The sequence below is a fragment of the Arachis ipaensis genome, chromosome B1, assembly GCF_059453495.1.
Source record: "Arachis ipaensis isolate K30076 ecotype BB chromosome B1, ASM5945349v1, whole genome shotgun sequence".
Classification (NCBI taxonomy): domain Eukaryota; kingdom Viridiplantae; phylum Streptophyta; class Magnoliopsida; order Fabales; family Fabaceae; genus Arachis; species Arachis ipaensis.
This window is the reverse complement of record NC_142436.1, coordinates 140,980,153-141,003,574: the sequence shown is the minus strand read 5'-3', so window position 1 is coordinate 141,003,574 and position 23,422 is coordinate 140,980,153. Positions and strand designations below refer to the sequence as shown.

The 23,422-nt window shown below is 39.8% G+C and overlaps 2 protein-coding genes across 2 annotated transcripts; both read left to right on the top strand.

The window, feature by feature from the left end:
- Positions 1-15,098: 15,098 nt before the first annotated feature.
- Positions 15,099-18,218, top strand: LOC107630458 (glucan endo-1,3-beta-glucosidase 1-like). The gene is made up of 4 exons (XM_021118889.2): positions 15,099-15,542; positions 15,623-16,897; positions 17,596-17,623; positions 17,798-18,218. Exons 1-4 carry the CDS (start codon positions 15,452-15,454, stop codon positions 17,970-17,972), a joined length of 1,569 nt encoding a protein of 522 aa, XP_020974548.1. The 5' UTR covers positions 15,099-15,451; the 3' UTR covers positions 17,973-18,218.
- A 2,987-nt stretch (positions 18,219-21,205) lies between these two features.
- LOC107612843 (uncharacterized) lies at positions 21,206-22,249 on the top strand. The gene is made up of 2 exons (XM_016314602.1): positions 21,206-21,588; positions 21,703-22,249. The coding sequence occupies exons 1-2, from the start codon at positions 21,206-21,208 to the stop codon at positions 22,247-22,249; spliced, it is 930 nt and encodes a 309-aa protein (XP_016170088.1).
- The last annotated feature ends 1,173 nt before the right edge of the window (positions 22,250-23,422 follow it).

Genomic DNA, 23,422 nt, shown 5'->3' with positions numbered 1-23,422 from the left:
TAAGTTCAAAATCGTTTTTAACATTTAATCTAATTTTAAAATTGTCTTTATTAGTCACAATTTTTCTTTTGAAGTAAAGGAAGCTCAACACATTAGAGTGGAGCGTGAACAAACATACATAAACTAAATCTGCATACAAAAGTTATGGATCATCTGTCATCTCCGACATTGCCATCAACAATCAAAAGAATCACTGACAATTCATTTTTTGTAGCTCAAAAACGTCCTTCTCTGTATGATATCAACACCTGTTTCTTTATTATTGAAAATTCTAGCATTGCGTTCCAACCAGACGTTCCAAATCACTGCAAAGAACCCAGTCAGCCATGTCTTCTGCGCTTCTTTTCTATTATGCATGCTGGTCCAACTCTCAAACAGTTCTTTAATGGTTCCAGGAATAGTCCAATCTCTATCCAAAGCCCTCAACCAAGCGCACCATACCTGCCATGTGAACTCATAAAACAGAAATAAATGCTACACAGATTCTATCTCTTTTTTACACAGTACACATATATTATCACTGTTAAGAACAACGCCTAGTCTACTTAACCTTTCTTTGGTATTAACTCTACCAACTAGCACAAACCATCCAAAAAGCTCAATTCTTGGAGGTACCACCCCTCTCCAAATTGAACTTGTGAAATTATAGCTCGTAATCTCGTCTGATAGAGTCTCCGATTATAGTACCTGCAGAAAAGATTTAGTAGAAAAAACACCTTTATGATCAAACTTCCAAACAACATTATCCTCTCTACCAGTTGATAGCTTTACTGGCCTTAACCTCTCATGAAGATGATGGACAAGTTTCAATTCCCATTGGAACAACTCTCTCCTCTACTGAAAATTCCAAATCCAATCTAACCCGTCCCAAAACCCACAATCCCTAATCACAGATCCCTACTGGTTTGAAATAGAGAAGAGCCTTGAAAAACTCGCTTTCAGGGGGCCACCTTGGACCCAATTATCTTCCCAGAAGAGTGTTCTTCTTCCATTCCCTACTTCCATCGCCAGGCCACTAACCAATTTTTCCTTCACCCTCCACTCTTTTACATTCAACTGACAGATGTCTTTCCAAGGTCCTCCTTTTACCGGTAGAGTCTGATTTGCTAGCATTACATTAGGATTCAATTTGTTACACGAGCAAACAATCTTCTTCCACAATGGGCATTCCTCCTTTGAAAACCGCCACCACCACTTAAACAAAAGTGTTGTGTTCCTAAGAACTGCATTCCCAACTCCCAAACCCCTAGCCTTTTTCGGGGCCTGTACCACCTCCCACTTAACTAAAGGGATATCATAGTTATTGTCCTCCTTACACCACATAAAGCTCCTCTGTAAAGCAATCAGCTTGTCGGCCACTGCCTTCGGCATCTTGTACAGACTTAAGTAATAGATTGGTAGGCTGTTCAATACCGATTTGATGAGGACAAGCTTACCTGCTTTGTTCAGAACCTTCGCTTTCCATAAGCTGAGTTTCTCTTCCACTTTATCTATGATTGGTTTTCAAGTCTTCACCATGTGCGGATTTGCTCCTAACGAAACCCCGAGGTACCTCACAGGTAAGTCAGCTTGATTGCACCCTAGTAAGCCAAACACATGATCTACCCATTCCTGCTCACAATTCACCAGAATCAGATTTGACTTGTCAAAATTGATGCTCAGTCCAGACATCAGCTCAAAACACCGCAACAGCCTCTTATAATTCACAATTGTCTCTGTCTTTGAAGGACAAAATAATATAGTATCATCTGTAAATTGTAGATGTGACAATTCGATACGATCTCCCCCGACCAATAGCGGAGCGATGCGCCCGTTCCTGACGGCTTCCCCCAACATCCTATGCAAAACATCGACCACAAGCACAAACAGAAGGGGAGACAGAGGATCTCCTTGTCTTAGGCCCCTCTCCATGTTGAACGGCTTGGAAGGCGACCCGTTAACCAGGACTGACATAATGGCCGTACTGACACACTCATTCACCCAAGTCCTCCATCTGTGGCCGAACCCCATCTTCTGAAGCACAATATCAACAAAACTCCATCTGACGCTATCATAAGCTTTTTGAAAATCCAGCTTGATAATAGCCGCTTTCTTTCGCCGCGACTTGAGCCAATGAACTGTCTCACATGCTATGAGCGCACCGTCATGGATTTTTCTACCCTTCACAAACGCACTCTGAGTCTCTCCTACCAAGCCCGGCATAACTGATCTCATCCTTCTCACTAATACCTTCGAAATCACCTTATACACACACCCCACCATACTAATTAGCCAAAAATCCTTGATCTCCTTAGCCCCGACAAACTTCGGAGCAAGCGTCACCCACGTGACATTCGCATCATTTGGTAGCGTAGCACTTTGGAAGAACCCCATCACAACTGCAGTGAATTCCATACCAATCTCCTCCCAGCATTTCTTAATGAAATTCATATTATATCCATCACTACCTGGAGCCTTCGAAGATTCACAATCTCATACTGCCTCCCTGATTTCCTCCATAGATGGCAAAACCTCTAGAGCTTCAGCCTCAGCTCCATCAATCTGCTTCAATAAACCATCCCAAACACCAATCTTCGGAGCATATTCTTGTCGATACAGATCCTTGTAAAACCCCCTAATTGCTACCTTTATCCTTGTCTGATTTCGCACAAGCCTTCCATGAATCATCAGAGCGTCTATCCTGTTATTTCTTCTTCTAGCCGAGACAATGTTATGAAAATATCTGGTATTCTTATCCATGTTCCTAGCATGTTTGGACCGAGACATCTGCTTCTAGTGGATTTCCTTCCTGACATACCACTTTTCACAAAAGCTCACCAATGCCTTCCTTCTAGCCTCCGTCGTACCATCATAGATGTCATCACTAACCATATTGTCAAGCTTCCTGATCTCTTCCTCAAACTTCCTTAGCTTGTTATCCATGTCGCCAAAGTTATTCCTATGCCATTGCCGCAAAGGTATCGTCAAGGCCTTCAAATTGAGCATCTCCTAAACCTCTCCATTCATTTTTGACCATTCGCAGAAAATCCTCATGTGTAAACTAGGAATCCAGGCTTTTGAAAGGTCGGGGGCCTCTTCTTACTCTTATATCTTCCACAATCAACGGACAGTGATCTGACAATCTCCTTGGTCCACCTTTTAGCCGTATATCTGGAAACTCATCCGCCCATTCTATATTGACCAGAACTCTATCAATCCGACTATAGGATTGACCCCTGAACCACGTGAACTTCCTATCAGTAAGCGGTAAATCCATCAACTACATGTCATGTACCCAACTCTTAAACTCCTCCGCTGATGCCGGTAAACTATTCACCCCTTTGCGATCTTCGACTTTCAGGATCTCATTAAAGTCGCCCAACAAACAGAACGGTACCTGACACAGCCCCATAATGTAGCTCAACTCCTCCCATATCACCTGCTTCTCCTTCCTCCCATGCGCTCCGTACACCAAACAATAAGCACAATTAAAGTTGTTCTTTGTTAACACACCTTCAATGCACAACTACCTCTCACCTTTATAACAGTTACTTTTTTTAAACATCATATCATCCCAAATTAACAACAAGCCCTCAGCCGCCCCTACAGACTCCACAAACTCCTAACCCACAGAACTATTTCCCCAAATTCTTACAACATCATATTTATTAATCAACTTCCTTTTTGTTTTCAAGTAAACCTAACATGTTCAAATTAAACGTCTTCTCCAATGATTTCACCATGCTTATTTTACCATCTCCTCTCAACCCCCCTAATATTCCAACAGCTCACAATCATTTAAACAAATTTTTACTCACCTTGTTTTGATTCTTCGGGCGACTCCTTCTTGCCTTTTGTTTTTGTTTCGCCACTTTCCTCTTCGCTGCTATTTCTTCATTCTGAGCTTGCAAAATTTCCATAATATCCTCCTCCTCATCATACAAAATAGTGCCCGACTCCACTGCCAAAGCCCATGTTTCTTCATTTTCCTTCAGCTGTTCTTCCTGCGATAACTTGTCTTCAACTCCCTCGTTCTACCGCCTTGACTCTGTGTTGGACCCAGCCATAGTCTCCAATGTTCTCTCGCCATTAGCCACACCTTGTACGTCCTCTACTACTGTTGGGTGCGCTCCCGAATCTGAGTCCTTCCCGCTCACCTGTTCCCGGTTCACCAGCCAGTTTCCACAGCCAAGGTTCGGCACTTCCTCTGCTGCCAGGTCTCGTGGCTCCTGCATCCTTGCAGTATCAAAGGTCCTCATCCTCCCCAGCCTCACAGCCCTGAGGTCTCCAACAACTGCACCGCTCGCATTCATCTTCGTTCGCTTCGACTCAGCCACCACTTCTCGGGAATCATCCACCACCGACCCGGTTTCACACAGCAAATCCTTCCCCCTTTCGTCATCAACATCATCAGTGATTCCAGGTCCGCCGAGCAAGCCACATACATGTGTACCCTTCAACCGATCCTGAAGAGCATTCGTAACCCGGCTGCATCCTAGCCGCCCCGCGTCGTCCAAACCATGGTGGCCATGGATCCGTTTGGCCAGCCTGAAACCTAGTTCAGGCCCTTCCGTAGCCACACGACCTAGCTGCCAACCTTCGCTAACCCGCAGCCCACCTTCCTGTTGTTTGTGTGTTGGGCCAATATGAGTCAAGCCCAACTCACGCCCCCTTAGAGTTACACAACACATTTGGGTAGCAATAGGACTGGCCCATTTGATAAAGACCATCCAAAGCCCCTCCTCCACCGTTAACATAGTCCTGCGTAACTGTCCGTTCAAACTCTATCTTATCATTGACACAAAATCCCTTAAAATCCGCCTCACCATCAGCGATGGTGCAACTAACTGAATCTGAAACCTTCCTATCCTTTTTAAAATTTAAATAATCAACGTTAGAATCATTTAGTAGCACCTCGTGAATTACTATTCTGTCATTCCCATCTTCAACCACATTTGCACCACCGCCAATCAAGGCGGCCGCTGGATCCCACTGCCCTGTCTCCTTCGGCAGGCTATTGCTATGTGAGCCAGAAATTTCGATCCCCGCACAGACCTCTTGGCGCTCAATAGAACTATCTTCCCCACAAGCCACCAACTCCATCTCCTTGACAAAGACCTCGAACCCAGAGTTCCCAATGTTAATCTGGACACACTCTCTAATGATGTCAAACACGCCTGTATCAACTTGAAGCCTACCTGCCCTAAAAGATGCACCTGATTCCGTCGATACCATGCACTGAAGTACTTCACCCCAAAGTCCACTAATCGCCTTGAACATTTTTGGCGACCAGACATGTAGCGACACCCCGTAGCACTCCAACCACACTCTCCGAGACTTGCAACATTCAGAACCTTCCCATCTACTGACCTTATGAAAGAATTGAAACAAATTATCCAGTTTGAAGGTGAAAGCCTCATCTGCATGCTTTACCGTATCAAAAATTACTAACATCTTAGTTGCCTCTATCTCCCTAACGTCCTCTACCTGAGGGAAATTCTTGCAAACTATTTTTCTCAAAGACTACAGGTCCATAGGTTTCCAGGTTCTCCCTACTAAACTCCTCAGCAACCACTCCAAATTCGCTTCCACTACAGGCACGTCAATCCTTTTCGTGCCCCCACTCGCCTTGTGGCCATCCGCTTGCAAATCCGGCGTCGTTTCTCCCACCACTTGATCGTTAACCACCTGTTTCTCACGATGAAATTCCGTTGGCCTCTCTTCCACGTTCTGACGTCTAGGATCCACCTGCACCAAGCGTTCCTTCGCCTGTGAATGTCTTCTGAATTTAGCTTCCCCCACGGATATGACATTACCCCGTAATTGCATGTGGTTCATCTCCGCTATAGCCTTCAAGGCTCCCCCATTGGTCGTGTACCAAACAAAGGCAAATAGATAAATCGTGGCATGTTTCCGTTTTCGGCAAAGATAGATGTCGTTAATTCTTCCCGTCCAACAAAACAAGTGATACAATTCCCTCTTCGAGATATCTTCCGGCAGATTATCCACGAAAACAGAGAAAGATTCGTTTTCCAGGCGATGATATTCTTCTCGATTCCAAATCCTAGGATCCTTTGCGCGTGGTTGCACCACCCTACTTCTACCCCCCCTCGTGTTTCCCCCCTCTCGTTCTCTCGTTCTCTCATTCCTAAGTCTAACATATAATAATTAGTCACAAATTTTTTAAAGACAACATTGTCTCTCTTTTCTCTTTCGCATTTTCCTTTCTTTCAACATCAACAACAATAACAGTAGAATAAACATTTTTTTATCACAATCACCTCCTCTTTTTTCCTTTTATTCTTCTTTTTGTTCATCTTTTTCTGTAATCACCCCTTCTTTTTGTAAGCGCTCATTTGTAACCCCTCTTCTATCCCTGTTTTTCTTGTTTTTCATTATTGTTGCATTTAGGTCTGTGTATGGTGGGAGAGTTTTCTGGTTTAGGAATTTTTTTTACGCTTTCCGTTTGAGGTAATAATCGGTTTCATCTTTTGGCGTTTTTTTTATTTTCAGGTAAGAGGAAAGGGAGGAATTTGGATATAATTGTTAGAATCGAATCGGTGATCGTATCAATTGGTGGATCATTGGTTGAACCAGTTAATTTGACTTCGCATAAATAAAAAATATAAAATAATAAAAAACTTAAAATTAAAATTTAAAATACATATTTTTACTGATATTTTAATAAAAATTATATCTTAAATTCTAGAAATAATTAGTACAAAAATAAACATAAAATTTGTCAATATTATTACATTAGTATCTTAATTTGACACAATAAAAATAATAATCCATGAATTATATTCAAGGAGTAATTTTAAATTTTGGGTATCTTTTTTCATCTGAAAAATATGGAGCTACATCCGGATTAGTTTCATTCTGATTTGCATTTTTCACATAATTATTATTAGCTCCGTTATCATCTCGATCATCTTCCAAATTCAATTGATCTAGCATTTGAATAATGTTTCACAAATCAAAGTCAAAGATAAGGTAAAACATTTTATAAAGCATACTAAAATCATCCCTTAAAAAATATATCTAAATCATCTAAAAATAATTGAAGAGACATATTTGCAAAATCATTTCATAAAGCATCAACTTCTTCAAGAGTTAAAAATGGTGGTGGATCTTTCAATATCCATCCCAAATAATCCTAAAATGCATCAAGACAAATTGAATCATCACTTTGCTTTCTCATTCAATTCCTATATTATCAATTTACTTGATTATTCTTATGATGACTAAAAATTTAAAATAATACTTTTAAGAAAGAAAATAAAAAAATTTTTTATTGTAATCTTAAGTTGTAATGAACATAAACAAGATCATTAAATTTTTTATGCTCTAACCGATTCTTCTTCCTTGAATGAATGTGTTAAAAAATACTTCAGATAAGCTCACAATCTGAGCTGCAAATTTGACTCAAAATATCAATCGCTAACTTTTGCAAATTTGATGCTCTACATCCATAAGATTCCCACCATAGTATATCACAATCATAAAAATTAAACCATACTAATATCATAATCATAAAATATTAATTTTAATAAGAAATTTACTTAACATCATTGTGTTTCGTTCACGTATTGCTGGCTGTCTTCTAAAGTCTTGTGTGAGCCTCTCTAAGTCACTATGTGAGATTGAGAGAAGGTCATCTCAGAGCCTTAGGCATGATATTTTTGGGAATGGAAACTTTGTTAGTTTGTTAGCCATTTTAGGATTTTTTTTTTCTTTTTTTAGAGAGAAACGATGCCATTTTAGGTTGGAGAAAAAAAAAAGAGCTCCAAATGGTCCGAATATTTTAAAATTTTTCGATTCATTAATTTGGGTTAAAATCGGTTGGTTCGAATCGAATTTCATCGGTCATTTTTTTGTGCGGTCAAATAACTTACTTGGACCAACTATGTAATCGGTTCACTGATTTTTCGATCAAGACGAATGGCTCTGGTTTTGACAACTATGAATTTCGGACTTGGGGTGTTGAAAAATTTTGATTTTCTTCCTTTTATGTTTTGCTTTTCTTGAGTTCTGACTATGATGGGAGAAGGTGAATGAAGAGGGAGTGACTGTGGTTCCAAAGTTACGGCGTCATCAATAGATGCTACTGTAACAATGCCAGTGGAGACCCCTACGAAAAGAAGCTCACCTGGTAGTTCAATTCTACGGCGTTGCCACAGAGAAAAATCACAACAGCGATTGCATTTCTAGGTTTAGGTGCAGCAACAGAAGTAGATTATGGCTCAAACAATAACGGCACAGTCGTAGATTGTGAGACACTATCGATAATTGTATATCCATATTCTTTGATAAGAAAATTACGTATCATTCTTCTTCTTGGGTTCAAAGATGAGAATGATATGTTTTTGTGGAAACAACGTTATTGAGAGCAATACACAAATATTTGTCCAAAAAATAATTTTAGTTAAAAAAATTATTTTAAAATTAAATTAAATGTTAGAAATAAATTTGAGCACAAAATCATAAAAACCAACTTGGCACTAAATTCTTAGAATATTAAAGCCACTTGCTGCATTTGCCTATTTTGTTACTTTCATCGAGATAAACTAATTACTATATATTAGAGATTTTTCGAAGTGCGATTACAGTATGTATTGCAGACTATCTTCCAAAATCTTGAGTGAGTCTCTCAAAGTTACTGTGTTCGATTAAGAAAGAGTCAGGTCTCAGACTCTTAAGCGGGATAGGTTTGGGAATTGGGGCTTTGTTAGCTATTATAGGATTTCTTTCTTTTTTTTTTAAGAGAGAAACAATGCCATTTTAGGTTGAAGGCAAAAAAATAAGCTCCAAATTGGTCAGAAATTTTTAAAATCTGTCGATTCACCAATTTGGGTTAAAATTGGCCAGTTCGAACCGAGTTTCATCGGTTTGTTTTCTTGTGTGGTCAGATAACTTATTCGGACCAACCTTGTGATCGGTTTGCTGATTTTTTCGATTCAACGAGGAGGTGGGTCGGTCTCATTCTGACAACTATGAATTTGGGACTTGGGGCGTTGAAAAAATTTGATTTTCTTCCTTTTATGTTTTGCTTTTCTTGGATTCTGACTGTGATGGGAGAAAGTGAAAGAGGAGGGGTGACTGCGGTTCCAAAGTTGTGACGTCATCAGTGGATGCTACTGTAACAACGCCAGTAGAAGCTCCTATGGGAAGAAGCTCACCTGGTAGTTCGATTAATCGATTCTATGGTGTTGCCACAGAGAAAAAATCGCAACAGCGATTGCACTCCCGAGTTTAGGTGCAGCAATAGAAGTAGATTGTAGCTCCAATGATAATGGTACAGCTGTAGATTGCGAGACACTATCGATAATTGTATCTATATTCTTTGATAAAAAAAATTACGTATTATTCTTTTTTTTGGGTTTAAAAATGAGAATAATATATTTTTATAAGAACAATGGTATTAAGAGTAATGTACAGATATTTTTATCCAAAAAATAATTTTAGCTAAAAAGACGATTTTAAAATCAAATTTAACGTTAAAAATAAAATTGAAAACAAAATCAACAAAATCAAAATTATACTTAATTCTTAGAATATTAAAGCTACTTGCTGTATTTGCCTGTTTTGTTCATTGAGATAAACTAATTACTATATTGGAGATTTTGCGAGGCGCTATTACAGTATGTATACCAACGTGTGCAGTATGCTTGATAGAATTTTATACTTTTATACTATCCTTAGGCATTTACTTATTTAGGCATCATTACAGGTGTGGTTAGGGATGTTCAAAAACAGTTTATAACGATCCAAATTGAATATGCACTAGACTAGCCTAAATAAACCAACTTTTTCAAGTAAAGAACCAAATCAAATAACAGTTTTTCACTTTTTTTTTTGAAAGTCATAACAGGCTCAACACACTAGGTGGAGCATACAAACAGGAAATAAAAAACATAACATCTCCTATGTCATCTCCGGCATGGTCATCAACGACATGAGTTTATTTCATTCCATTCCTTGGATCTACGGAAGGATCTATCAATGCATTCCACCACCACCGCTATCTTACTTTGAAAAATAAGTTCATTCCTACACAACCAGATATTCCATATTATGGAGAAAAATCCCAGTAACCATGTTTTAAGCTCTTCTTTTCTCAACGGCATCGTCCTCCAACTCTCAAAGTGTTCTCTGGTGGACCTTGGGATGCACCAAACCCGACCCGCATGAGTAATCCATGCGCACCATACCTGCCAAGCATACTCACATGTAACAAACAAATGTTGCACAGTTTCAAGATCCTTGTTACACATGACACAAATATTGTCATTCTGATCAATAATTCTAAATCTACTCAATCGATCCTTTGTATTTACTCGGCCTACTAGCACAAACCAAGTAAACAACTCAACTCAAGGGGGCACTAGTCCTTTCCAGATTCCATTTGTGTACTTATATCTAAGGATATCATCTGTCAAAGTATGTTCCTGCAAGACCTGCACAAATGAGTTAGTAATATAAACGCCTTCCTTGTCAAATTTTCATACCACTCTATCTTGTACACTTGCTATCAATCTTACATCGTGCAAGATATCTAGCATTTGATTCAAACTATCAATCTCCCATTGCCAGAGTTCTCTCCTCCATTGGAAGTTCCACACCCACTCTATCGCATCCCAAAACCCACAGTCCCTAATTACGGATCCTTTGTTATTTGAAACCAAGAAAAGTCTCGAAAAGGAATCTTTCAACTTCCCCAACTGTAGCCATCTATCTTCCCAAAATCTGGTTAGTCTACCATCTCTTACTTCCATAGCAAGTCCATCAATCATCTTCTATCTAGCAGTGTGCTCTTTTATTTGCAGGTTACATATGTCTTTCTACGGGTCCCCTTTTCCTAGTAAAACTTGAGTAGATAGCAACTGGCTCAGGTTCAGATTATTGCACGAGCACACAACCTTCTTCCATAATGGACAGTCTTCCTTAGAGAATCTCCACCACCACTTGAACAATAAGGCGGTGTTGTGAATCATGGCATCTCCCACTCCTAGCCCTCCTAGTTTCTTCGGTGCTTGTATCAACTCCCACTTTACAAGGGCCAACCCAGCTCTTCCATCGTCCTTCCCCCAAAAGAACCTCCGTTGCAATGAAATTAATTTTTTCGCTACCGCAACTGGCATTTTATACAAACTCAGATAGTAGATAGGTAGGCTATTGATAACAGACTTAATGAGGACCAACTTCCCTGCTTTACTGAGAATCTTTGCTTTCCATAAACTAAGTTTCTCCTCTACTTTATCGATAACCGGCTTCCATGTTTTTACCAGTCTTGGGTTTGCTCCTAGGTTAATACCCAAATACTTCACCGGTAGAGCTGCCGCCTGGTACCCTAGTAACCCGCACATCCGATCCACCCACTTCTGACTGCAATTTACCGGAATCAAGCTAAATTTCTCAAAGTTAATGCTCAAACCGGACATCACTTCAAAACACCTCAATATTCTCTTGTAATTTCTCACTATTTCCTCCTCCGGTGGACAGAACAATATGGTGTCATCAGCAAATTGCAGATGCGATAACTCTATATTATCCTTTCCGACTAAAAGAGGGGAGATTCTCCTATTTCTTACCGCCTCCCCAATCATCCTATTCAACACATCTACAACAAGAACGAATAGGAAGGGTGATAAAGGATCACCTTGCCACAACCCCCTTTACATCTTGAACGGTTTCAACGGTGACCCCTTGACCATTACGGAGATAGATGTTGTCCTCATACACTCTGTAACCCATGCTCTCCATCTTCTGCCGAAGCCCATCTTTTCTAGCACGATATCAACAAAGTTCCACTTGACTTTGTCATAGGCTTTTTGGAAGTCCAATTTGATGATTGCTGACGCCATTCTTTTCAATTTTAACCACTGTACAGTTTCACATGCTATTAACGCTCCATCATATATCTTTCTGCCCTTGACAAAAATACTCTGTGATTCTCCAACTAATCCTGGCATTACACTCCTCATTCTTCTTGTCAACACTTTTGATATCACCTTATAAATGCATCCAACCATACTGATTGGTTGGTGCACGGAATTGTGCTCACACTTTTCACAACTCCGGTACAACTAACCAGCAAGTACACTGGGTCGTCCAAGTAATAATACCTTACGCGAGTAAGGGTCGATCCCACGGAGATTGCCGGCTTGAAGCAAGCTATAGTCATCCTATAAATCTTAGTCAAGCGGATTCAATTGGTTATGAGGTATTGATAATTAAAAGATAAATAAAACGTAAATTAAAATAAAGATACTTATGTAATTCATTGGTGGAAATTTCAGATAAGTATTTGGAGATGCTTTGTTGCTTCTGAACCTCTGCTTTCCTATTGTCTTCATCCAATCATGCGTGCTCCCTTCCATGGCAAGCTGTATGTTGGTAGATCACCGTTGTCAATGGCTATCATCTGTCCTCTCGGATGAAAAATACCAGGTACGGTTTCTGCACGGCTAATCAACTGTCGGATTTCTCGTCTCGGATGAAAAATACCAGGCACAGCTACCGCACGGCTAATCGTCTGTCGGTTTCCACTTGTGTCGGAATAGGATCTCTCTATCCTTTTGCACACTGTCACTACGCCCAACATTCGTGAGTTTGAAGTTCGTCACAGTCATCCCATCCCAGATCCTACTCGGAATACCACAGACAAGGTTTAGACTTTCCGGATCTCAGGAATGCTGCCAATTGGTTCTAGCCTCTACCACGAAGGTTCTAATCTCACGGATTCGAATGCTCTGTTGTCAGGAGGGGCAAATCAAATCCGTGGATCAGAGACCCAAGAGACTATACTCCGGCTGTCGTCCAATGATTACGTTGAACATCATGTAGACCGCTTGTGGTTGTCAGGCACGCGGATCTTGGCTAAGCGAGTAACGAAGATAGTGGGTGATTGTCACGGGTCACCCCTTCATTCTGACTTAACTGAATTAAGTACGAGAGTATATCTTGGAGAAGAAGTAAGCGTGAATTGGAAGAGAAACAATAGTACTTGCATTAATTCATGAAGAACAGCAGAGCTCCGCACCTTAATCTATGAGGTGTAGAACTCCACCGTAGAAAATACATAAGAGAAAAAGGTCTAGGCATGGCCGAATGGTCAGCCTCCCAAATGTAACATAAAAGTCCAAAGATGATAAGATTCTCCTGATTACAATAGTAAAAAGTGCTATTTATACTAAACTAGTTACTAAGGATTACAGAAAATAAGTAACTAAGTGCAGATAGTGCAGAAATCTACTTCCGGGGCCCACTTGGTGTGTGCTTGGGCTGAGCATTGAGCTTTACACGTGCATAGGCCTTTTCTAGAGTTAAACGCCAGCTTGGATGCCAGTTTGGGCATTTAACTCCAGTTCTGGTGCCAGTTCCGGCATTTTACGCCAGAAAAGGGTCTCTGGTTGGCGTTTAAACGCCAGTTTGGGCCATCAAATCTCGGGCAAACTATGGACTATTATACATTGCTGGAAAGCCCAAGATGTCTACTTTCCAACAAAATTGAGAGCGCGCCAATTGGGCTTCTATAGCTCCAGAAAATCCACTTCGAGTGCACGAGGGTCAGAATCCAACAGCATCTGTAGTCCTTTCTCAGCCTCTGAATCAGACTTTTGCTCAGGTCCCTCAATTTCAGCCAGAAAATACCTGAAATTACAGAAAAATACACAAATTCATAGTAAAGTCCAGAAATGTGATTTTTGCATAAAAACTAATAAAAATAGAATAAAAAGTAATTGAAACATGTTAAAAACTACCTAAAAACATTGCCAAAAAGCGTATAAATTATCCACTCATCATTAGTCTAAGATCCTTTATGTCCTTCGCACTCACAAACTTTGATGCCAACGCAACCCAAGTGACATTGGAGTCTACTGGCAGCCTTGCAGTCTGAAAGAATGTCATCACAGCTTTAATAAATTTCCCTCCAATCTCTTTCCAACACCTTTTAATAAAGTTCATGTTATATCCATCACTTTCCGATGCTTTTGATAATTCTTAATCCCAAACTGCATCCTTCACCTCTTCACAGTTTTTTACTTATACAAACTAATTTATTAAAAATTAGTTTTTATACACTTTTTATTTAAATTTTTAAAAATATGGTGTTATCGACACATCCTAGGTGAACAATACCAGCAAAACTAGTTTGAACTAATTATTAGTATATAAAATAGTTAAAATCAGTTTTATATGCTAAAAATTGGTCTTTTGACTTTTCTATATAAAACAGTTTAAACCGTTTTTATTTTTTCAAATGATTTAATATGATACATTTTATTGTAAACTAGTTTACAATTAATTTGTGAAAAAATTACAGCAAGATGTGGTCCACCATATCATTCCCTAGCAGCATACAACATCCGAATTCAAACTAGATAATTGCAATCCACCTTATCAAGCTAAATGCCTAAATCTAGTAGGGTGGGTTATCCTCCTAACCTCCAAGGCTCCAACCCATGCATCTTCCATACCCATCTGCTGAAAAGTTTTGGAAAACTTTGCTTATTTTGATTTTTGATATTTCCTCGCTTTTGCGAAAAGTGCCTAAACCCTACCCTTTTCCAAATCGAATCCCGTGAGTAATTTTATTTTGTGTTTTTTGGTGTTTCTTTTTAGCTTTGTCTACGCCATAAAAAAACAAAGAAAAAAAAAAACGGAAGTGTTAAACTGTTAAGCAAGATGATGGAGACAGACAATCAATTAAAAGCAACTACCACTACTATTAATTATTAAATATTTAAATGTTAGCTATTATTTAGATCATCAATTAATGTTTTTTTTATCAAAACATACAAAATTCAAATTTTTAATATATTTATTAACGGTAATACTAAAAAAAAAAACAATTCAAACCATCTAAATTTATTTTATTTAACATTTATTTATTACAGACTGCATTAAATAAAACTAAAAATAATACATTTTAGTAATTTTTAACTAAAACTTTTTTGTTTGAGGAGATTTTTCAATAAAAAATTTAGCTAAATCGAATTTTTATAACTGGAACTCAAAGTTACTATGCCACAACATTTACCCTGGAGTCAAAAAATATTAACTAGAGTGAAATATATATTCTTTTTTCTTGTAGTGTCGGCTTCACCGCCACCGGTAAGGTTACCTACTTAATACAGAATTACAGATAGAGGGAATAGAGTGGGTAGATGAGAAATGTGGTGGACCAGTGAATATGAAGGAGCACCGGAGTGGCAGTACGCTCCTCCACAGACAAGATTGAAGACCTGAGTGAGTGAGTTGCAGCAGCATCACCATCCCATCTTATACCACTTGGCACCCAATTCCCATTTTCTCATCTTCTTCCCCTTCTCTTCCGTCACCCAACCAAAGAAATTCCCACCTACCATCCATCATTACTATTATTATTATATTTCATTTCAGATAATGCAAGGATCTGCAGGAGCTGAAGAAGTAGTAGAGCACGAGGGAGTGAAGTTGCCATCACTCCATGGCAATTTCTAAGCTCACTCGCACTAACACCCTTCTCTTCTTCTTCTTCTTCTTCCTTTTCTGCACTGAACTACCAACACCATCACTGGGTGGGTACGCTAACTTAAACAAAACACAACTACCTTTGAAGTCTGAACAACTGACACTAACCACTTTCTTGATTTTGCAGCTCAGGAAAACCAAAGCGAGCAGCCATACGTGGGAGTCAACGTTGGCACGGACGTCTCCAACCTTCTACCGCCATCGCAACTGGTTTCGTTTCTTCAGCTTCAGAAGATAACGCACATAAGAATCTACGATGCAAACCCAGACATACTCAAAGCACTCTCACGCACCAAGATTCGCGTCATCATCAGCGTCCCCAACAACCAGCTCCTCGCCATTGGCTCTTCCAACACCACCGCCGCCTCATGGATCGACCGGAACGTCGTCTCTTTCTACCCGGACACACTCATCACCGCCATTTCTGTCGGCGACGAAGTTCTAACCACCGTCCCCTCCTCCGCCCCTCTCATCCTCCCCGCCATTCAGTCCCTCTACAGCGCCCTCGTCGCCTCCAACCTCCACCAGCACATCAAGATTTCAACCCCTCACGCCGCTTCCATTATCCTCGACCCTTTTCCTCCTTCTCAGGCTTTCTTCAACCAGAGCTTCTCCTCTGTCATCGTCCCTCTCCTTCAGTTTCTCTCCAAAACCGGCTCCCCCTTGATGATGAACCTTTACCCTTACTACGTCTTCATGCAGAACAAGGGTGTGGTTCCAATCGACAATGCTCTCTTCAAACCCTTGACTCCTTCTAAGGAAATGGTTGACCCCAACACCTTGCTTCACTACACCAATGTCCTTGATGCCATGGTCGATGCTGCTTATTTCTCAATGAAGAACCTTAACATCACTGATGTCGTGGTCCTTGTTACCGAAACAGGGTGGCCTTCAAAGGGTGATTCCAAAGAGCCTTATGCTACCAAGGACAATGCAGACACCTACAATTCAAACTTGATTAGCCATATTTTGGGTCACGGCGGAACCCCTCTACATCCGGAAACAACTTCCAGTGTGTATATCTACGAGCTGTTCAATGAGGACCTGAGGTCGCCGCCGGTCTCGGAGGCGAATTGGGGACTCTTTTATGGAAACACCACGCCGGCGTATCTGCTTCATGTCTCCGGGATTGGCACCTTTATGGCCAATGATACTACCAATCAGACATACTGCATTGCCATGGATGGTTTTGATACCAAGACTTTGCAGGCTGCACTTGATTGGGCTTGTGGGCCGGGCCGGGCTAATTGCTCCGAGATTCAGCCCGGTGAGAGTTGTTATCAGCCTAACAATGTGAAGAGCCATGCTTCTTATGCCTTTGATAGCTATTTCCAGAAGGAAGGGAAGGCTCCTGGGACTTGTGATTTCAAAGGTGTAGCTATGATCACTACAACAGATCCCAGTAAGTGCCTAATTATGCATTCATTCATTGTTCTTTAATTTCTCATCATATTCACATTCACTTCGTTTGTCTTGGTGTTGTTTTTTGTTCATATTTTAAGCTGGCTATTATGGGTTTACACTTAACAATACAAACAGTCCTTCTTGATTTGCCTAATTTAGTTACTTTATGGTAATATTAGCAGAATGAATCAGTGAAATGTTGAGTCTCGTGACTAATGCAAGGAACTTTATTAGTGATGATAATTGGGGACAGGGAAATGATTAGAACTTTGAATTGGGGTTGTGGTAATGATCCATAGAAATGAAGGTGCATTCGAGTGTGGCACCCACACAAACTGCAAAGCTGAAATGAAATAGAGTGGACTGGTTGGTAATAGCATTGAGGGCAGTGCGAAACAAACAAAAACCACTCCATGCCCCCATGGCATGTCCCTAGTTGAATTCTTGTTGATCTGAGAGCATCCTGTTCCCTCTGACAATTGCAAAGATTCTGGACCGTGTTTCTAGATTACATTCACTTAACGTAGTAATTTGTCATGTTTCCAAGTTTTTTTTTTACCGTGCAATATCTTACTGTTACATGAATCATCAAAGTACTTAATTTAAGTATGCAAATGGGGTCCATGGTTTATTATTATGTTATAACAAAAGAGATTAGTGGGATTCTTACTTTTTGTTGTGGGGAATACCTTGCAGGTCACGGGAGCTGTATATTTCCAGGAAGGTAAGAAACAAAAGTCTGCCTAGTTGCCTCCTCTTTGTTTTTTAGTCATCATGCATGCTTTCCTCACGAGAATCGTTCTTTTCTTTTATTATTTTAATTTACCCTTAAATTTTGAACCCAATAATTTTTAATATTATCGTTTCTAAATCGTGATTCTCATTTGGTTTGATGCAGCAAGAAAGTGAGCAACAAGACAAAGGATGTGGTGAACTCTACTCAATCAAGCAGTGCTGGGGAGAAGTTATTGAGGTGCAGAACATTCAGCTTCCTTAAAATAAGTGCTTTTAGCAACATTTTGCACATTTTCTTAGCTGCATATTTCCCTATTTTTTTGTTAGTCCTTTTGTGAGGTGCAAATAACTCAATTATTTTTTGGAAATTTTGAAATTCCTTAGAGTAATGGATGAAGTCATAAGAGAAAAGGTATTGTGGATGATTTTCAGAGCTAAATGCTTAAGGATAGATGTTTCTTCGTTGAAAAAAGTAGGGTTAATAATTTTGGTGGAATTCTTGTAATTAATGTATGTGTTTCTTCAAATTATATTTGTTAATTAATTTGTCTAGAATATGTATCCATAATCGGCTCATTTTTTTTAATATTGGTTAGGATTTGGTGTAATACTTTATTATTGGATGTGGTGGTGTTTTGTATGTTTCTGGAGGCTAACAATCTGTAGGGGGAGAATTGCTTTACCCAAATATTTTTTTTTTTAAAATAAAAAAAGACAATACAAGGGGCGTATTGCTTTTTCGAAAATTTTAAAAAGTAATACAAGGGGTGGATTGTATTAGTTTAATACTAAACACACAATATAAGAGGGCGTATTGTATTAGTTTAATATTAAAAACATAATACAAGGGGGCGTATTGACAATACAAGAACAGCGTATTACTAGAACACAGGGGCGGAATGACATTATGCAAGGGGCGTACTGTATTTTTTAGATTAAAAAAATATACCTCGAGTATTATAAAAAGAAGAACGAATTTGTTGAGTGTGAGTGTGGTTTATTTCGTTGAGAGAGTAAGAAAAGAAAATGGAGGAAAGTGTTAGTTTGAAAATATATTATAATGATCAAATCTTTCCACAAACATCTGAAGGTGTGAGTTTTGTATGTGAAAATCCATATGATCTTGTTATTCCTTTTGGAATAACATATGAGGAATTTAAGAGTATACTTTGTCAATGTGTTGATAATCAAATATTAAAGAGTCACAAATATTTTTTATAGATAGTCTGTGTTAGTATTTGGGGGTTTTATTCAATTTCAAATCATGTATGTGGTTGACGATGCAAGTATGCAAGGAATGTTTTCGATCTACCAACAAACACGGGCACAAGTGTCAGTTATCGAGTTATATGTTGAGTTCGAAGAATTAGTTGAGGTTAATTTACCCGAACCTAACATCGACTGGACGGTTTACAACACTGAAAGTGAAGAGGAATTCGAGGGCTCTTATCATATTGTTGGTCCAGCTGAAGATGTCGACGAAGATGATATCATAGTTGAGCCTGACGTTGCAGATGTGACAAATGCACTAACGAGCCAACATTTATCTAGAGAGCCTTCTTTTTTGCATGCTTTGGATCTAGATGCTATGAATGCACCAGAATTTCCTGAGTTTGTCAATGCAGGTAAGTAATCTTCTATTTTAATTGTGATTAGTATTATAATAGTTATTATTAGCCTTTATTATAATACGCATTACTATTGTTGTTATTATTTGTTATTACGATTATTTGTTGTTATTATTAGGGATAAGTATTGTTTTGGTCCCTAAAGTTGAGGGTCAGAATCGAAACCGTCCCTGATGTAATTTTTGACTTAAAATCGTCCTTAATGTTGCATTTCATTTTAAAAGCATCCTTTCTAATAAATTTTTTTAATTTATTTCTAAACTACCCCTACTATATTAAAAAAATTATAAAATAAAAAAAAAAGAAAACACGTTTGGGTGGAGGGAGGGAAAGGGTATACGAAGGGGGAGGGGAGGGAAAGGGGGAATGGGGGAGGGGGGACCGCGATGGCGGCTCTGTGGTGGTGGTGATGGAGGAGAAGGGAGGGGAAGTGGAAGAAGCCAGAGAAGAAGAGGAAGGGGACGCGGGTTCGGGGTGGGGGGAAGGGGAAAGGACGCGGGGTGGGGGTGAGGAGAAGGGGAAAGGGGGGACGGCGAAGGCGGCTCTGTGGTGGTGGTGATGCAGGAGAGGGGAGGGAAAGTGGAAGAAGCCAGAGAAGAAGAGGAAGAGGACGCGGGTTCGGGGTGGGGGAAGGGGAGAGGACGCGGGGTGGGGGTGGGGGGAAGGGGAAGGGGGAGGGGGACGGCCTCGCAACCTTGCCACCTCCGCCTCGCCGCCTCAGCCTTGCTGCCTCTGCCTTGCCGCCTCCACCTCGCCGCCTCTGCCTTGCCGCCTCAGCCTTGCTGCCTCCGCCTCGCCGCCTCCGCCTCGCAACCTCGCCGCCTGTTTTCTTGCTTCTGCTTTCTTGCTTTTTGTTTCCTGCTTTCTTGCTTCTGCTTTCTTGTTTTCTTGTTTTTTGTTTCTGCTTCTTAGTTTAGTGTTGTTTGGTGTTGTTGTTGTTGTTTGGTGTTCTTGGTGTTGGTGGTTGGTGTTGGTGGTGGTGTTTGTGTTTGTGTTTGTGTTGGTGGTGGTGGTGGTTGTTGTGGTGTTAGAGGTGGTGTTGGTGTTGGTGGTGGTGGTGGTGTTGGTGTTGGTGGTGGTGGTGGTGGTGGTGTTGGTGTTGGTAGTGGTGGTGGTGGAGGAGGTAATTGTGTTGGTAGTGGTGAGGGTATTTTTGTCCAAAAAAATTAAAAGGACGATTTTAATACAAAAAAAAAACGTTAAGGTTGATTTTAAATCCAAAATTACAATGGGGACGGTTTCGATTCGGACCCTCAACGTCAGGGATCAAAACAATACTTATCCCTTATTATTATTATTAATTTATTGTTATTGTTATCATTATTAGTAATAGTAAGAATTATTTCTTGTTATGGCTGGTGTAAACCCTGTTGTTGTTACGGATGGTGAATTTGTCATCGGCATGGAGTTTAGTTCTAGAGAAACTGTGATTGCAGAAATTAAAGATTATACCATTCGTCGGGGTGTGGATTATCGAGTGTGTGAATCTGAGCCAACCACATTTTATGCTAAGTGTGTACAATTTGGAACAAATTACGATTGGCTTATCATGGCTAGTCTTATTAAGAGAAAGTTTTGTTGGATCATAAGGCGGTACAATGGTAGTCACACATGCTCAGGACAACAATCTCTCAAGATCATGCCAAGATAAACTCAGACATGATTGCAGAGGTTATAAAGCCATTGGTTGAAGTTGATCCATCTTTAAAGGTGAAATCTGTGATTGTTGAAGTGCAATCGAAGTTCAATTATACGATAAGTTACCGCAAAGCATGGCTGGCTAAGCAAAAGGCAATTGTGAATATTTTTGGTGGTTTGGAAGCTTCTTATGAAGCTTTGCTGTCGTGGTTTGAAGTAATGGTACAAAAAGATCTATCAGCTGCAGTCGAGATCGAAACTGCACCAGCTTACCAAGGGGATGAGGTGGTCCAGGATATTAGGATATGACACGGGTGTTTTGGAGCTTTTATCCTTGCATTAGAGCATTTAGGAACTGCAAACCAATCGTCCAAATAGATGGCACACATCTGTATGGCAAATACAAAGGAGCTCTCTTAGTTGCAGTTTCTCAAGATGGCAATGGCAATATTATGCCTCTTGCATTTGCCGTTGTTGAGTGTGAGACTTCTGATGCACGACACTTCTTTCTTACTCATTTGCGCATACATGTGGTAACGCGGGATGGTATTGGGCTTATCTCTGATCGACACAACTCTATTACCTCAGCAATAGCACGTAGTAACGGATCATGGGAGCCTCCAAGAGCTATCCGCATGTTTTGTGTTAGGCACATAGCATCCAACTTCTTAAGGAATTTCAAGGCACCGTATTTACAGAAGTTTATTGTAAATATGGGTACGTAAATTATAGTGAAATACTAACGTTAGTGTTATGTGGTGATACTTATTTTTTTTCTTGTTTTTTTTACATGTTATTGTAGGACTGTGCGTGAATTTAATGTGCAGTATGCAAGATTACGTGAGCGTGGTGAGGCTTACACTAAGTGGCTCGATCGGATCCCACATCAGCAATATGCTTTGGCGTTCGATAATGGATATCGCTGGGGTTATATGACCACAAACCTAGTTGAGTGCATCAATGGGGTATTAAAGGGGGCGGGAAATCTTCCAATTACATCACTTGTCAAGGCAACTTTTTACAGGCTAAATGAATTGTTCACTAGGAAGAGGGCTGAGGCTGAGGCTCGACTGAATGCGGGACATGTATTCTCTGAATATGCAATCAACAAACTTCAATTAAATCAGCAGGCAGCGGGAAACATCCAAGTTAACTTGTTTGATAGGCAAAACGAGGTATTTGAGGTGCGCGAGATGCCCAGCAGTTTAGAGCATGCGGTGAATCTCCGTCAACGGCATTGTGATTGTGGTGAGTTTCAGACATATCGAATTCCTTGTTGTCATGTCTTTGCGTGTTGTGCGAACCAACGACTTGATTGGCAACAATATGTTCATGACGTGATAGTGTAGTGCAGGATCACCAACCAGAACGGAACTCAAACAGTTTGTCCATCTCATAATGTATCTAGAATGCTCAACTCTCCAATCTTTGTTCTTTGGTCCAGTCAGAACCACGTTGTGAGATTCTGCAAGACGAGTAGCTTCTCCAGGAACTAGGGGTGGCAATGGGTAGGGTAGGGTAGGGTAGGGTTTGAACCCAACCCTAACCCTACCCGCGGGTTGAAAAATACCCAACCCTAACCCTACCCGCGCTTAACCCGCGGGTATCCGACTCTACCCGCGGGTTGACAAAAAGAAACATTATAATGACACAAATATCTCATAAATAACACAAGTATCTCATACACAACATAACCATCAAATAACACAAGTTATCCCATGAGCATTCAAATAACACAAGTATTCAAACAATACAAATTATCCTACAAATAACACAAGTATGTCATACACAACATAACCATCAAATATTAAATTACACATAAAAGTATTTGTCTAAGTAAATAACATAAACATAAATAAATTATTTAATTTCATGTCTCCATAAGCTTTCTATTTGTTGCAACAACACCATCACTAGTCTATGACTTCAGATACATTATCATCATCATCATTTGCAGTTTGATAATCAGGTTTTCCACCTAAAAATCAAAGATAATAAATTTATTTATTAATCAATCTATATATAAATTTAACATTAGCATAAACAAATAGAAAAGTTAAAACATAAATAACCTCTTTGACGATATGCTGTCCACAACCAGTTTTGATTACACATAAGAGCTTCCACAGTATCTTCATGAAGACTACCACGATGAGGAGTAATTACTCGACTACTTGTGCTAAAAGAAGACTCAGAAGCAACAGTAGACACAGGGATAGCAAATATATCTCTCGCAATTCTTTGAAGTGTTGGAAATCTAGCCCCATTCACTTTCCACCAAGCTAAAATATCAAAGTCGGCACTCAAAAGGATGAACATCTTTCTCTATGTAATGATCAAATTCAGTCTTCACAAATGAACCCTTTTTCCCTCTTTTTTTGTCTAATATACAACTGGTAAGCAGCATCATCATCTTGCTCTGCATTCATCTGTAGTTCTTGTGTAGAATCCTCAAATGCATTGCTTGAATTAGACGAATTCTGTTGGTACTCATGAAGCAAGTCATAGCATATCTGTTTGAT